The 17,047-nt window shown below is 41.4% G+C and overlaps 1 protein-coding gene across 1 annotated transcript in view; it reads left to right on the top strand.

Moving 5' to 3' along the window:
- Positions 1-17,047, top strand: part of LOC122553126 (inactive ubiquitin carboxyl-terminal hydrolase 53-like) — a 99,934-nt gene that overhangs the window by 78,052 nt on the left and 4,835 nt on the right. Inside the window, exons 14-16 of the mRNA XM_043696686.1 lie at positions 10,961-11,024; positions 11,140-12,086; positions 14,167-14,251. Coding sequence (XP_043552621.1) covers positions 10,961-11,024; positions 11,140-12,086; positions 14,167-14,228 — 1,073 coding nt within the window. The 3' untranslated portion in view covers positions 14,229-14,251. The remainder of the gene's footprint in view (positions 1-10,960; positions 11,025-11,139; positions 12,087-14,166; positions 14,252-17,047) is intronic.

Raw genomic sequence — 17,047 nt, 5'->3', positions numbered from 1 at the left:
CATTTGATTAAAAAAATTAAGTGATTAGTAATTGTAGGTAGTTTATATTAAGTTATTTGTGAGTGAATTCACTAAATTATTGCCAAAGGATCAATGCTGTGTTTGCATCATACTTTATCTTGACCAATTACTGCATTCCCATTGCAAAATCTCTATGGTACTTGTATTCTATTTCTGTGATGACTGGGAAATGTACTCATGCTTTGGTATTCTGTCAAGTAAATGTTTGCAAACATAAATCTAGACTGTAATGTAATGCTCAAGTGGTCTCTGTCCTCAAAAATGACCCTCAGCTTCCTGCCATTTCAATGCACCAACATGTTCTCTGGCCAGCATCTCTCTCTCGGCTTGTTAGTGCTCCAGCAAAGCTCCACTCGAGCTGGGAGAGCAACACATCAGTTTCTGCTTGGGAACCCTGCAACCTTCTGGACTCAATTTCAAATTAAAAAATTTTAGGGCCTGAGCACCTTCCTCCATGTCCTTACCCCAATCCCCAGACATCAGGCCTTGCCATCACATAGGCTGCCATCATATAGGCTGCTATCACAAATGACCCATTATCAGCAACTAGCAGTCCCCATTAGTAGCTATTCGTTCTCCCAGACTGACCCTTATTTATTCCTTTGCCTGCTTTTCTCTCTCGCTGTGCTTCATTTCCACCTATCATTTACTCCTATCCTTCTCCCATCTCTTAAGCAAAAAAAAACTTTTGCTAAATACAATCAGTTTTGAAGAAGGGTCAGTGGGCCTGAAATATTAACTCTGCTTTCTCATCACAAATGCTGTCAGACCTGCTAAGGTTTTTCAGTATTTTCTGTTTGCGTATCAAAAGCCTGTGATTGAGCAACTATAGCTAAAATCCGATGACTAGTTAATCTAACGTGCCACTTGTTAGTGCAATTAATTTAAACTTTGACAGGTCTGTACATCTTGTACAGATAATAGAGCCATGTTTATTCCATAACTAATAGTTGAAAAGAGTTTAGAGATAATAGAGCTGTAGAATGGTTACAACATGCAAGATCATTTTGGCCCATCGTGTCTATGCCAGATCTCTGCACGGTAACTCACTTGTCCTTTCTCTGGCGACACAGCAGATTTTTATCTGCAGATAATTATCTAATTCTCCTTTGAAACCCATGATTGAATCTGCTTTCTCCAAACTCTCAGGCATTCCATTCCAGAACTTAACCACATGCTTTGTGAAAATGTTTCTCCTCATGTTGCCTTTGGATCTAAACTTCAATGCACTCACATTCTTGCACAACATGTGAACAATCTAGAATGTTTCACAAGAACATGAGCTATTAATTATTTAAGAAGCAAAAAGTGCAAATTATCATCTGTTTAAGCATAGACTTGTCAAAAAATGAATTTTTAACATTGACAGTTTTTCTCCTGTTAGTGTTCTCATCTTCACTGATATGTGATTATTGTTGGAAATAATATTTCCTTCAGGGTTGCATGTCTATTCACCAATTTGAATGGACAGTTATTAATAATTCATGGATATGCAAAACCTCAAGTGGAACACTAAGACGACCATAGTTATTGTTTTTGGCCTTTACCATAAATTGTTCCTTTGCTACTAGTTCCATTCACTAGCCTAACCACCACCTCAGGCCAAAGTAAATTGAGAAGGTTGAGTTTTCTACATGACTCCAAGTAGATGGAACTTTATTCCCTGCATTGCAGAAACCTTTGCAACCTGTATGTATCAACTTTAGACAGTTCACTGCTAAACTTTGTAGTCACACATAACTCAGTTCACTTTTCCTGCTGCTCTCCTTGGCAACCTTCCATCTTTCATAGTTATGCAGCATGTAAACAGGCTCCTTGGTCCAACCCCAGTCCAAGCTGAACATAATCCCAAACTAAACTAGTCCCACCTGCCTGCTCCTGGCCAATATCCCTCCAAACTTTTCCTAGTCATCTACTTATCCAAGTGTCTCTTAGACGTTTTGATTGTGTCTCATCTGCCATTTCCTCAAGAAGTCCATAAGACATAGGAGCGGAAGTAAGGCCATTTGGCCCATCGAGTCCACTCCGCCATTCAATCATGGCTGATGGGCATTTCAACTCCACTTACCCGCATTCTCTCCATAGCCCTTAATTCCTTGTGACATCAAGAATTTATCAATTTCTGCCTTGAAGACATTTAGTGTCCCAGCCTCCACTGCTCTCTGTGGCAATGAATTCCACAGGCCCACCACTCTCTGGCTGAAGAAATGTCTCCGCATTTCTGTTCTGAATTTACCCCCTCTAATTCTAAGGCTGTGTCCACGGGTCCTAATCTCCTCGCCTAACGGAAACAATTTCCTAGCGTCCACCCTCTCCAAGCCATGTATTATCTTGTAAGTTTCTATTAGATCTCCCCTTAATCTTCTAAACTCCAATGAATACAATCCCAGGATCCTCACCCGTTCCTCGTATGTCAGACCTACCATTCCAGGGATCATCCGTGTGAATCTCTGCTGGACACGCTCCAGTGCTAATATGTCCTTCCTGAGGTGTGGGGACCAAAACTGGACACAATACTCCAAATGAGGCCTAACCAGAGCTTTATAAAGTCTCAGGAGCACAACAGTGCTTTTATATTCCAATCCTCTTGAGATAATTGACAACATTGCATTCGCTTTCTTAATCACGGACTCAACCTGCATGTTTACCTTTAGAGAATCCTCACTAGCACTCCCAGATCCCTCTGTAATTTGGCTTTACGAATTTTCTCACTGTTTAGAAAGTAATCCATGCTTCTATTGTTTTTTCCAAAGTGCAAGACCTCGCATTTGCTTACATTGAATTCCATCAGCCATTTCCTGGACCACTCCTCCAAACTGTCTAGATCCTTCTGCAGCCTCCCCACTTCTCAGTGCTACCTGCCTGTCCACCTAACTTTGTATCATCGGCAAACTTTGCTAGAATGCCCCCAGTCCCTTCATCCAGATCATTAATATATAATGTGAACAGTTGCGGCCCCAACACTGAACCCTGCGGGACACCGCTTGTCACCGGCTGCCATTCTGAAAAAGAACCTTTCATCCCAACTCTCTGCCTTCTGACACAGAGATAGGACAGGAAAGCGAAGTTGAGGATTATTAGATCAGCCATCATGTCCTTGAATGGCTGAACATGCTTGATGTGCAGAATGGCAAACTTCTGTTCCTGCTTGTTCTTGTCTTCTGGGCTCTGTGCATATCCACAGTTCCTTGAAGTTAGGATTAGTTAACGAAGCATTCTGTACTGTAAACATGAGTCTGTAATTTATCAATGCACACTAGTAATCATTTTAAAGTCTTTATAATTCATTTACATGATACTTAATTGCTAAATTCTGGAACATTTCATTTACACCATCAACTAGCTACAATAAAGTGTAATTAATCCAATTAGCATTATGATAAAAGTTAAGTGCCTGGTAATCACCAGAAAATGAAATTTCAGTTCACAAGTGATTAGATGTGTTGTGATCTAGATCAATACTTATTGATGGTAAAGGTGTAAATCTCTTATTAGTAGCTATCACATGGTATTGATGTGTTACATTCCCCGTGCCCTGTCATAGCCCCTCCATTAGGAAAATCCGTATTTTTGCCTTTGTTAATTTATTACACATAGTGTGCACCAATACCACTTTGCTCTTATTCACCCACAACTTATTTAAATTTGTCAATATTCCTGATTCCATTCTCACTGTCTGCTAGTTTCTGTCCTCCCCACTATCTCATATTTAAGATCATTGTTTTCCCTTATCCCTAGTCTACCCCAAAATTAAGTGTATATTCAAAAGAAAACATGACTAATCTTGTTACACAATTAATGAATTTTGATCAGTTTTATGGAAAATTACTTTTTCTTCCACTAATTTTCAGTTTTTATTAATAATGTTTTGGAATATCAGTGTGTTGATTACTTGAGGTTATTTTGAAAGTGAATAATTCTGTCAAAATATGATGGAAATATTTCAGAAAAAAAATCCTTTAAAGTGTGGCATGTTTCAGACACTTAGGGCTTCACATGACAAATTCCTTTGAAGTGCAGTCACTGTAGTTTTTGAAATAGCATGGAATCAAATGCTGTACTCTTGAGATCATCCTGCGTCTGGTACATTGTGAGATATGTTGATGAGCCTTACTGCAGCTGTCCTTGTGGCAAGTGCGTCATGAAAAGGGAATCTGGTTGCTGCAGGCTGCATTGCATAGTGGCTATGTTCAGAGATTAACAGATCCAAAATGCTGATTAATGTAACTTTTTTAACATTTTGGATCTTGTCGGGTTTGCAGTTTGATTTCTTAATTCTAGGTCAACAATTGCAATTTAGCTGAAATAACATACTTAATTTTTATGTCACTAAATATAAATTCTAATGAGAAGTTAATGTCTGGAATTACTGTTTTGAAATCTTTTATGTTGCATCCTTTTTATAATTGACTACTGGGTGGTAATGGGTTTACTATTTAGTAGTTCTTCTATCACCATGTAAAAGTTACGTTTTGTAATAAAAGTAATTTCTGCACTTTTAAAAATGAAACATTTGAGTTGGAGCAGTATGTTTTGCTGCTTAATCATGACTGACACTTTTAAAACTATTATTCAGATTCTCTCTTTGCAAACTATGAATGACACACAGACATAGCAAACATACGCTAAAAATAAACTCAGGTCAGGCAGCTTCTGTGGAGAGAAGCAGAGTTCTTGTTTTGAGTCTGGTATGACATCCTAATTGAAAAGAGTTAGAATATTGTTTTTGTTTTATCCTGTAGGCAGAGAGGAGCAAGTGGAACAGATCTTAAAGGTAATCAAAGCTAAAGACCAAAGGAGTTGCTAGTGAAGGCAAAGGGAAGATAGAGATGTAAAAATGGGTGTAAATGAAGTTGTGAAAAGGAGAAAGTGTGCCTGCACTATTGAGAGCAAAATCATCAAAACACGTTTATGTTGGAGGGATGGGTGGAGACGAGTGGGAGGGCATGGAGGATTTGGGTAAATTGGCGAATACAAGGTCATGCTCTGAAGTTGTAAAGTTGAATATTGAGTACTGGAGGTTGTAAGATGACTGTAGAAAATGAGAAGGTGTTCCTTTACTTTGCTTAATTGGGACATTGAAGCACGTCCCCAGGACAAAAATATTTGCATGGGAGGAAAATAGTTTATTGAAATGGCAAGCAACTGGAAGATTGAACAGAGTGCAGATGTTTCTGAATGCGGTCACCCAGTCTGTATTTGTTCTTGCCAATGTAAATAATACCACATTTGTGAGCAGCAAATACAGCAGACTATATTGAAAGAAGTACAACTAAGATAATGCTATGTGTGTTGCTGGAAAAGCATAGCAGGTCAGGCAGGATCGGAGGAACAGGAAAATTGAAGTTTCAAGCCAGAACCCTTCGTGAGGAATGAAGCTGGGACCTTCGGGGGGTGGAGAGATAAATGGGAGGGGGTTGGGGCTGGGGACATGGTACATGAGAGTGCAATAGGTGGATGGAGGTAGGGGTAGAGGTGATAGGTCGGAGAGGAAGGTGCAGCAAATAGGTAGGAAGGGAGATTGACAGATGGCACAGGTCATGAGGGCAATGCTGAGTTGGCAGGTTGGAAGTGGGGTAAGGTGAGGGGAGGGGAAATGATGAAACTGGTGAAGTCCACATTGGTGCCCTGGGGTTGAAGGGTCCCGAGGCGGAAGATAAGGCATTCGTCGTCCAGGTGTCAGGTGGTGAGGGAGTGGCAATGGAAGCCCAGGACCTGCATGTCTTCGGCAGAGTGGGAAGGGGAGTTGAAATGTTTGGCCACAGGGCGGTGTGGTTGATGTTCTTTAAAGTGCTCTGCGAGAAGCTTCCAGTCTCCCCAGTGTAGAGGAGATCGCCTCGAGAGTAACGGATACACTAAATGATGTGTGGGAGTGCAGGTGAAACTTTGATGGATGTGGAAGGCTCCTTTTGGGGCCTTGGATGGAGGTAAGCGGGGGAGGTGTGGGCACAGGTTTTGCATTTCCTGTGGCGGCAGATGAAGGTGCCAGGAGGGGAGGTTGGCTTGTTAGGGGGAATGGACCTGACCAGGTAGTCGCGGAGAGAACTGTCCTTGTGGAAAGCACATAGGGGTGGGGAAGGAAATATATCCCTATGGTGGGGTCCATTTATAGGTGGCGGAAATGTCGGCAGATGATGCGATTTATGCGGAGGTTGGTGGGATGTAAGGTGAAGACTGAGGTTCTGTCCTTTTTGCGATTGGAGGGGTTTGAGGTGTGGGACGTGGATGAGATGCGTTGGAAGGCATCTTCAACCACGTGGAAGGGGAAATTTCTGCCTTTAAAAAAGGAGGCCATCTGATGTGTTCTGTAGTGGAACTGGTCCTTCGGGGAGCAGATGCAGTGGAGGCAGAGGAATTGGGATATGGGATAGCATTTTTGCAGGAGGTAGAGTGAGAGGAGGTGTAATCCAGGTAGCTGTGGGAGTCGGTGGGTTTGTGAAAAATGTCAGTGTTGAGTCGGTCCTCGTGGATGGAGATGGAGAGATCTAGGAAGGGGCGAGAGGTGTCAGAGATGGTCCAGGTGAATTTAAGTTCGGGTGGAATATGTTGGTGAAGTTGATGGACCTCCTCGTGGGAGCACGTGGTGGCACTGATGCAGTCATCAGTGTAGCGGAGGAAGAGGTAGGGAGTGGTGCCGGTGTAACTCCGACAAAGAGACAGGCATGCGGGTGCATAAGCATCATAAGCACAACTTCCACCCCCTTTGTAAACATCACCTCCTTTATTGACGTCACTACTGACCCCATAACCATGCCCAGTCTAGCCACTGTCTCTGCCCCCACCTCGAACTCCAGCCCCAAGCTCCCATCCCACCTCGAACTCAAGCCTCACACCAGGTCCTAGCTCACATCCCTGCCGAGTCTTCACCATTCCCCCAGACCTCCCCCTCACTGAGGATAAACGTTTAGTCCTCAGTAAACGCCTCACTTACATCCTTCTACAGTCCCAGATTAATGAGATTGACACACTGCGACTTTGAACATTTCTTCCACCGCTTCTGTGCCTACTTTTACACCTGTCCTCCCACCAAGGAGCCCTTCTCCCACCTCCAACCCACCCCATCCACCTGAACACCCCTTGCTGGCCTGTTACCTGCGCTTGACCTCTTCTTTTTAACATGCTGCTGTGACATCAACCGCTTCAACCTGTCCAACCGCCTCACCCACTGTTGCCCTCACAACGTGCAGCCCTCCACTCCCTCTGCTCCAACCCCAACCTCACTATTAAACAAGCGGACAAATGGGGTGCAGTTGGAATTTCGCACACTGAGCTCTACACCGCTGAAGCCAGGCGCCAACTCGAATGCACCTCTTACCGCCCCCGACCATGACCTGCCCCATCACCAAACCATCATCACCCTGACCATACACAGCCTCATCACCTCAGGGGATCTCTCACCCACAGCCTCCAATCTCATAGTTTGGGAGTCCCGCACTGCCCAATTCTACCTCATACCCAAGATCCAGAAGTCTGACTACCCCAGCCAACCTATTGTCTCAGTCTGCTCCTGCCCCACTGAACTCATCTCCACCTACCTCGATACTGTCCTATCACCCCTGGTCCAGGAACCCCCCACATACGTTAAGGGACACCACCTACGCCCCCACCTCCTCCAAGACCTCCGTTTGCCCGGCACCCAGCGCCTCATCTTCACCATGGAACATCTAGTCCCTCTACACCTCTATCTGCCATGACCATGGCCTCCAACTCCTCCATTTCTTCCTCTCTGGACGTCCGCATCAGTACCCTTCCACTGACACTCTTATATGTTTGACTGAACTGGTCCTCACCCTCAACAATTTCTCCTTCCAATTTTCCCATTTCCTCCAGATGAAAGGGGTAGCCATGGGCACCGACATGAGCCACAGCTATGCCTGTTTCTTTGTCAGCTACGTAGAACAGTCCATCTTCTGGAGTTACACTGGCACCACTCCCCATCTCTTCCTCTGCTATGTTGATGACTGCATCAGCGCCACCCCATGCTCCCGTGAGGTGGTCGATCAGTTCACCAACTTCACCAACACATTCCACCCCGACCTTAAATTCACCTGGACCATCTCTGATACCTCCCTCCCCTGCCTAGACCTCTCCATCTCCATCCACGAGGACTGACTCAACACTGACATTTTTTTTTTTTACAAACCCACTGACTCCCAAAGCTACCTGGATTACACCACCTCCCACCCTACCTCCTACAAAAATGCACAAAGGGCAAAATTAGTCCTGTTTAATTACAAGTCAACTGTAGCCCCCAGTGAGGTGTTAATCGGGAAATTTAGTGAGGGTAAAGCCATTGAATAACAAGGGGTGATGATTAGGTTTGAGATGATCATTGCCCAGCACGTAGGTGGCAATAACACTTGCACCAGCTATCAGCCCTAGCCTGTATGTTGTCCTGGTTTTCCTGCATTTGGACACAAACTGCTTCAGTACCTGAGGCGTAGTGACTAGTGGTGAAATTGTGCAATCATCAGACATTCTTATGATGGAGGGAAGGCTTTTTTTTAGATTCCCTACAGTGTGGAAACAGGCCCTTCGGCCCAACAACTCCACACCGACCCACCGAAGAGTAACCCACCCAGATCCTCTGACTAATGCACCTAAAACTTTGAGCAATTTAGCATGGCCAATTCACCTGACCTGCACATCTTTGAACTGTAGGAGGAAACCCACGCAGACACTGGGAGAATGTGCACACAGACAATCACCCAAGGCCAGAATTGAACCTGGGTCCATGGTGTTGTGAGGCAGCAATGCTAACCACTGACAATAGACAATAGGTGCAGGAGTAGGCCATTCTGCCCTTCGAGCCTGCACCACCATTCATTATGATCATGGCTGATCATCCTTAATCAGTATCCCGTTCCTGCCTTATCTCCATAACCCTTGATTCCACTATCCTTGAGAGCTCTATCCAACTCTTTCTTAAATGAATCCAGAGACTGGGTCTCCACTGACCTCTGGGGCAGAGCATTCCACACAGCCACCACTCTCTGGGTGAAGAAGATTCTCCTCATCTCCGTCCTAAATGGTCTACCCTGTATTTTTAAGCTGTGACCTCTGGTTCGGCACTCACCCATCAGCGGAAACATGTTTCCTGCCTCCAAAGTATCCAATCCCTTAATAATCTTATGTCTCAATCAGATCCCCTCTCCTTCTAAACTCAAGGGTATACAAGTCCAGTCGCTCCAGTCTTTTAGCGTAAGGTAATCCTGCCATTCCAGGAATTGACCTTGTGAACCTACGCTGCACTCCCTCAATAGCCAGAATGTCTTTCCTCAAATTTGGAGATCAGAACTGCACACAGTACATGGTGTGGTCTCACCAGGGCCCTGTACAGCTGCAGAAGAACCTCTTTGCTTCTATACTCAAGCCCTCTTGTTCTGAAGGCCAGCATACTATTAGCCTTCTTCACTACCTGCTGTACCTGCATGCTTACCTTCATTAACTGGTGTACAAGAACACCCAGATCTCTTTGTACTGCCTCTTTTACCTAAATTGATTCCATTTAGATAGTAATCTGCCTTCCTGTTCTTGCCACCAAAGTGGATAACCAAACATTTATCCACATTAAACTGCATCTGCCATGCATCTGACCACTCACCTAACCTGTCCAGGTCACCCTGTAATCTCCTAACATCCTCATCACATTTCACCCTGCCACCCAGCTTAGTATCATCAGCAAATTTGCTAATGTTACTTTAGTACTTTGCCCCCAATACCATGCGCCCTAATTTTGCTCACTAACCTCCTATGTGGGACTTTATCAAAAGCTTTCTGAAAGTCCAGGTACACTACATCTACTGGATCTCCCTCATCCATCTTCAGTGTTACATCCTCAAAAGATTCCAGGAGATTAGTCAAGCATGATTTCCCCTTCATAAATCCATGCTGACTCTGACCCATCCTGTTACTACTATCCAGCTGTGTCATAATTTCATCCTTTATAATAGACTCCAGCATCTTTCCCATCACTGAGGTCAGACTAACTGGTCTATAATTTCCTGCTTTCTCTTTCCCACCTTTCTTAAAAAGTGGTACAACATTAGCCACCCTCCAATCCGCAGGAACTGATCCCGAATCTATCGAACTCTGGAAAAAGCCACCGTGCCGCCCAACAGCTTTGAAACAATTGAAGATTATTGCCATCGGGCAGAAACCCTGCAGTGACATCCTTAGACTGAGATGATGGACTGCTAATAACCACAGCATCTTCCTTTGTGCCAGATACAATTCAAAACATTGGAATGTTTCTGATAATTCGAAGGATCTATTTCAATATTGTTGTGGTCTCAAGTGCGACCACCCACTTTTCAGGGCACCAAATATTAAGTGCAGCCTTGGCTTGTCCATATTGTTGTGCAAATTAGTTGTAAGAGCAGCCTAATTTGGAGTACCTGTAGCTTGATTTCTTCAAACGGAGATAATCGAGATGTTTAAAGTCATAAAGGGAATAGTCAAGGTTAAGCTTTTTAAAAAGAAAAGTATTGGCATTGGTGATAAATATTAGATACATCAAATGATTAACAAAAATCTGCAGAGGATCGATTGGAATATGGCATGTAATTTTCTACGAGTGCTGGTATACGCTAATTGGGGCCTACAGTAGCCCACATGATGTATGCAAATTTCCCATTCTGAGACATGAAGGCATTCATGTTCTGCAAAATGTAACTTTTATCTTTCATTCCTATGAGGACTGTAGTTAGTCTATGCTCTTACAAATTTTTTATCCATTCACAATACATATATATCATTTGAGAAAAATTGATAATGTGAGGATTCTACATTGGTGTAGATTTGATTTCAGAATATTTGTGAACAGCCATAATGGATCATGTAACGTTTATATCAGACTGCACTGATTAAGAACTCCAGACTTTTTGAAGTCGCATTTATGTGAACTAACAAAATAGCTTTTACTTCTTTTCAATCACAGCTGAAATGCAGAACAAGGAGTTGAAACTAAGAGATGACATTGTTGAAGGACCTAACATGCAAAGGTAATTGGTGTTGCAGTAAATTCAAGAATACCCATTTCAAATCTTCTATCCTTTATAGGAATACTTTATATGTGCTATGGAAGAATTTTAACTTGCATTATTAATTTATTTTTAGATCTCACATCGGTATGGATAGGCTTACTAAAGGCCAAGCTTCACCTTCACTAGAAAGATCCAGGAAATCTGCTCCCTTCCCTAAGCAAAATACACAGTTTCATGAATCATTAGGAATGAACTTGCAAAACCACAGGTTCTGTAAAGATAATCCAAATCCTCTACAACAGCAATTGAAACAATCATCCACAGACAAACCTGTTCCAAATATTTCAACCAAGTCCAACTACAAAGATATACCTGTGCCACAAGATCATTGTGTATTTCCTAGTAAGGATTTCAAGGAGGTTGCTTATGGGAAAAGTTCTGGGTACAATTTTCCAATCGCACTGGATTCTGAAGATCATTGGTCTCCTCCCCAGTTACAGCGTATGGAAATAACTGCAGTGACGCCACCAACTGGATCACCGGTACATTTGCATCCAGCCAGTCGATCCTCTGAGAAATCTCAGCTTGATCAATGCCTGCTGTCTGAGGGCCTAAGCTCATATCAGGGTTGTGATAAGAGAGAAAAACTCCTAGAATCTATTCATCAAGATAGGTCATCGCCACCACCTTTGCCTCCAAAAATGTATAATCGGAGAGCCCTGATTGGAGATGAGCTAAGAGAGCAAAAGGAAAATGTTTTGACAAAAGTGGCTACGTGCATAAAATCCAGGTTTACGGATGATGCAACGGTACCTCTGAATGAAGTGCCAAGAAGGATTTCTAATCAAGGACACATTTCAAGTCCTGCTGAAAAATCTAATCATGATGCATATGTACCTGACGAATCTGCAACCAATGCTCCTTCAGGACTGGATAAACCTGTTGCTCCAATAACATATTTTTCTGTGGATAATTGCATGACTGATACTTACAGAGTCAAATACCACGAGAGACCTAAACTCTACTTTGCAGATGTGAATCCTAGTGAATCACAGCAGGGAGCAGAAAATCCCTTTCAAAGTAAGTTGGATGTGAAAATTTAAACTAGTTTAACCACTAAGTATTATCCTTTGAAATTATAACACAAGTTTCTCACGTAATGCTCTATCTGCACAGTACTTCCAATGTTTTAAAGACATTCCTACGTAACCAGAGTATAAATATGCTGGAGTGTCTCCATTTTTATTAATTATATATTGTTTAAGTAGAAATACGACAGACAGCTATTAATTTCTGTAGGTTCCCTAGATTGCACGTAACGCACATCCATAAAATAATATTGGAATAAATGATGGAAGAAGCCAACATCTGTGATCTTCAAAAGCCTTATAAATATAAATTATTGTAGCTGTAATAAGGGGTCTTACCTCCATCTCACATGGTAACTATAACTTGTATTTGCAGGGATATTACCAAACAAAACTGGACATTAAGCCTCCTAAAGGGATATTCAGTCATCCAAAGATTGGACAAAGGTATAGATTTGAAGGAGTGGCTTGAGGGGAAAGGCGATGCAGAACTGCTTAAGGAGAGATTTCCAGAACAGGAGACCCAAGCAGCTCTCTGTCAATGGTGAAGTTGTCAAACTCAGTGTTATGCAAGAGGCTAGAGTCATATCGAGATCTCAAAAGATTGTACGACTGGGCAAGATAATGGGAATAGCAAGATACAAGTTTACAAAGGGATTTAAAAATGGAGATGCAAATTCTGAAATCAAAATGCTGTTGAACTGAGCAAGCATAGGTCAGTGAGGACAAGTCTGCTGGGTGAATGTGAATATGGTCAATAGAGTTTTAAATTAGTTCCAAGTTTATGGAGAGTGGAAGAGTGGAGGCCAGCCATGAGAATGTTGGGATAGTCAAATCCGGAGGTAACAAAGGTGTGGATGAAGATTTCCTTCCATGAGCTGAGAAAGGAATGAGTGATATATTACAGCTACAAGTCAGCAGTTTTGGTAATGGAGCAGATGTGGTTGGAGGTTGATCCCACAACCAAAAAGGATGATAACATTGCAATAAATGTTCTGATTTCATCTCTGATAGTGATGGGGATGAAAGTAGTTTGTGGCGAGGTAACTGAGTTTTTCAATCTTTGAGAAAATTTCTGTTCATCCTGATCAGGATGTCAGACAAGTCGATGATAAATTATAAGACAGCAGAGCATTTGAGAGAGGTATTGCTGACATAGGGATGGACATTATTTGTATGCATGTGAGATTTGTTGTGTTTTTAGGTGATGTCTTCAAGAGCAGGATATTGATGAGAAATTAGTGTACCAAAGGTAGATCCTTGGCTATGCCAAGTACAGTTGTATGCAATGAGATGAAGAGAATCTGTAGGGGATTCTCTTGCTTTGAACAGATGGTAATGGAAAAGAGCTAGAGAGGTTCCACCCAGTTGAATGATGTTATTTCAAACATTACAACCAGCTGAAGGTCCATGAGGTGAGTTTGTGCATCATGGTCTCACTCACAGCTGATGTCTTTGTAGACTATGTCAGAGCTGTAGTCATGCTTGTTGGAATAGTTTAAACTTGGTGCTCTGAAATGATGACCACTGATTTGGGTGATGATATGTTCAATGATTTTGAAGAAGAGGAGATTGTTTTGGAGCCGTATAGAGGAACATTAATAGCGTATTCAAAGGGATTAGTGCTTGAGAGAAAACTATTAATATTATCATGGAAATCAGACTAAAAGTTACTTCTTTGAATAAGAATGTCTAATCTTACAGCTTTGTTTTTGATACAATGAGATGTAAGTAATATTGATGTGTTGGACTGGGGGACAAAGTTAAAAATTTGACAACACCAGTTGTAGTCCAACAGGCTTATTAGGAATCACTAGCTTTTGGAGCACTGCTCCTTCAGGTCGTTGCAGAGCAGGACCATAAGACACAGAATTTATAGCAAAAGATTACAGTGTCATGCAACTGAAATGATATATTGAACAAACCTAGATTGTTAACATGCATGGTTATCTTGTACATGAAATGTATATTTTATTCCATTTGTTTCCAAACTCTCTATATTTTATTCAAACATGGTAAAAATATAATATTTCATGTTCAGTTGATAATATTCTAAAATTTTCTTTATGCAGGTTCATCTATGACTACATCTCAAATAATTCATAGCCTTGGAAAAGGAAGTTCCCATTCATAATTGATACTGCGAAACTCAACCAGGTATTTCTCCCAAGAGCTGTTATATTCAGTTCCTGTTATTGAATATAGTTATATATGTGAACAAGGGTGCAGATTCTGGATGCAAAACGAGTGTTTCTCAATACAAAGGACAGTCACTAAGAAGAGTTTTTTTTGCCAGGATGGATGTTTTGAGAGTGTTATATTGTATTTGTACAGTAAATAGTTGTCTTAGACAATTGGTAAACAATGGAAACAATTTTCTGAGGAATGAGATTATTTGAAAATCACAAGTCAACTTTTCAGAAAAGACCATCTTTATTTGGACTTATCTTGTGATCAAGTTCTGGGGAAGTGTTTGTCATGTCTTATGCCATAAACATCAAGATTATTTGTAGCCAGCCTCCTAGATAATAGTAGGAGAGAAATGCTTATAAACTCGTAGTCCAGTTACCCACATTAGGAAAATACTTCAATTATAATCACAAAATGCTTTTGTGCTGCCTTACTATGTTCGCTGTAAAGTTTGGAAGGCAGCATCACCTTAGGCCTGTTCCAGTGGTGTTCTGATTCAGTTTTCATTGGTGCTGTGACCTTTTTATACCAATGTAGTAGAAAAGATGTTTATATCAGTGATTCATAAAATAGCATATGCTCAAATTTAATCCGATCCACCTGGAAATGAATTGCATGATCATTAGATACCTCTGTCATTAAATCATATCAACTGCTTAGTGACTTATTCTCCAGCAAACGGTTTACCAGATTGATTCGGGAATGGAGGGATTTTCTTATCAGAGGTTGATAGTTTGGGCTTACACTTATTGGAGTTTAGAAAAATGAGAAGTGACCTTACTGAAACATAAGATACTCTAGTGGGAGGTTGGAAAGGGGAGGTTTGACAGGGTAGATGTAGAGTTGTTGTTTCCCCTCGTGGGGGACACTAGGACCAGAGGGCATAACTCAGAGTATGGGATCACCCTTTTTAAGTCAGAGATGAAGAATTTCTTGAGGGTAGTGACAACAGAAGACTGTTATGACCGGTCATTAAGTGTAGTCAAGGCTGAGATGGACAGGTGTCTAATCAGTAAGATGATCAAGGGTGATGAGAAAAGAAAGGCAAATGAAGTTGAGGACCATCGCATCAGTCAGCCATGATCTCAGTAAATGGTGGAACAGACTCAATGTGCTGAATGGCCATCTTGTCCTTTGTCTTATAGTTTTTTGTTATCTGTGTCGAGGAAAGCAAATGTTGCTGTGCCTGATACCATCCATTTGGTTATCAGAGTCTTGTTCCAGTATGACATTGTCATTAATCTGGGAGTTTATCATTCATGCATCTCCTTTTCTGTGGTTTGCACCATCCGAAAATCTGGTTGATCAAAGGTACACTTGTCACTGAGCAAAGGTGCTGATGAAGTGCTAAAGATAGCTCTGTCAGACCATAAACCTGCTCTCATTAGAGAGTGACAACGAGTGCTGGTTTAATCTGATATCTCTCACTTGATCCTTCATGCTCACCTCAATTGGAACAGAAATTGAACCCAGGCTGTTGGTGTTACTGAGTTGCAGTAGCCATCCAGCCAACTGAACTAATCAATCACTGAGTCAAGGGATATAGAGTGACTTATACGTAGGTTTCAGCAGTAAATGGGCTAAATTGGTGTTTGAGTTGTGATATTTAGACAGGTGAAAATGGTCTTTGATTCATATGATATAGCATTAGATGCTCACCGTAGGGTCATAAATGACAACATAATCTCATTCAGCAGGAATCCAAATTACAGACAAATATTCCATAATTTTCTTTCCTGCTTTGAAATATGAAGTTGTGGTACATTTCATAAAATTGTGTCATTATTTCTCTTTGAGATTAGCCTCTGTAAAATTAGAATGCAGGAAATGTGAATCAGGTGTTTTATCCATAAATGCTTAAAACTGTCTAAATTTGAGTTACACTTTTGGTTAAATTGTGCATTGCATCAGTCTGAGATTTGTATTAACTGTTAAGATTTTTCAATTAACTACAAATACAAGGTCAGAAGTCAGACTCCAACAGGTTTATTTGAAGTCACAAACTTTTGAAGAATTGCCCCTTTGTCAGGTAAAGTGAAAGGGGCAACCTTTATGCATCCCAGTCCAACACCAACATCTCTGCATCATGGCTACAAATGCAAGACAAATTTGTTCCTTCTTTGCCCTAACACTAATTTTCTTGTATTTGTAGTTACAGGTTGTTCTGCTATAACACGCATTTTATTAATGCGAATTTGCTGTAACACAATTGACGAATTGGGGACACTGTTTCTAAAGCTTGAACTTTTAAAACATGTGCTGGCTGCAATGTGTTTATATGGCCAATACTTTAAGCTCTGTTTCTAAAGTGATTTTTCACATTATAGAACAACTACCTGTAAATGAAAACTCTTAACAGTTACCATTACAATCACTTGACCCAAAACGTTAACTGATTTCTCTCCATAGATGCTGCCAAGTGTGCTGAGCTTTTCCAGCAGTTTTTTTATTTCTGAAGGAACTATGACTATTATATTCATAAAAGTCTTGACAACTTCATATAGTATGTTTATTTTTGAAGCATTTGAAGTTGAATCTAGTTAATACTGGACAAGTGTAAATGTGAGCCCTTTACCTTATATCAGCCGTTCTAACAATTGTTCACATTCTCATTTCTGAGCCAAAGTTTGAGGTTGACTTCCAATGGTAGGACTTGAGCACAAAATTCAAAGTGGCATACCACTGCAGTGGAGGCCAGTATGTCACCATCAGATTTGTTGTCTTTCAGTTGAGACATTAAAATGAGGTCCTATTTACACTCCT

Source organism: Chiloscyllium plagiosum, chromosome 1, assembly GCF_004010195.1.
Source record: "Chiloscyllium plagiosum isolate BGI_BamShark_2017 chromosome 1, ASM401019v2, whole genome shotgun sequence".
NCBI lineage: Eukaryota > Metazoa > Chordata > Chondrichthyes > Orectolobiformes > Hemiscylliidae > Chiloscyllium > Chiloscyllium plagiosum.
The sequence above is the reverse complement of the archived record's forward strand: the minus strand, read 5'-3'. Positions and strand labels throughout refer to the sequence as shown.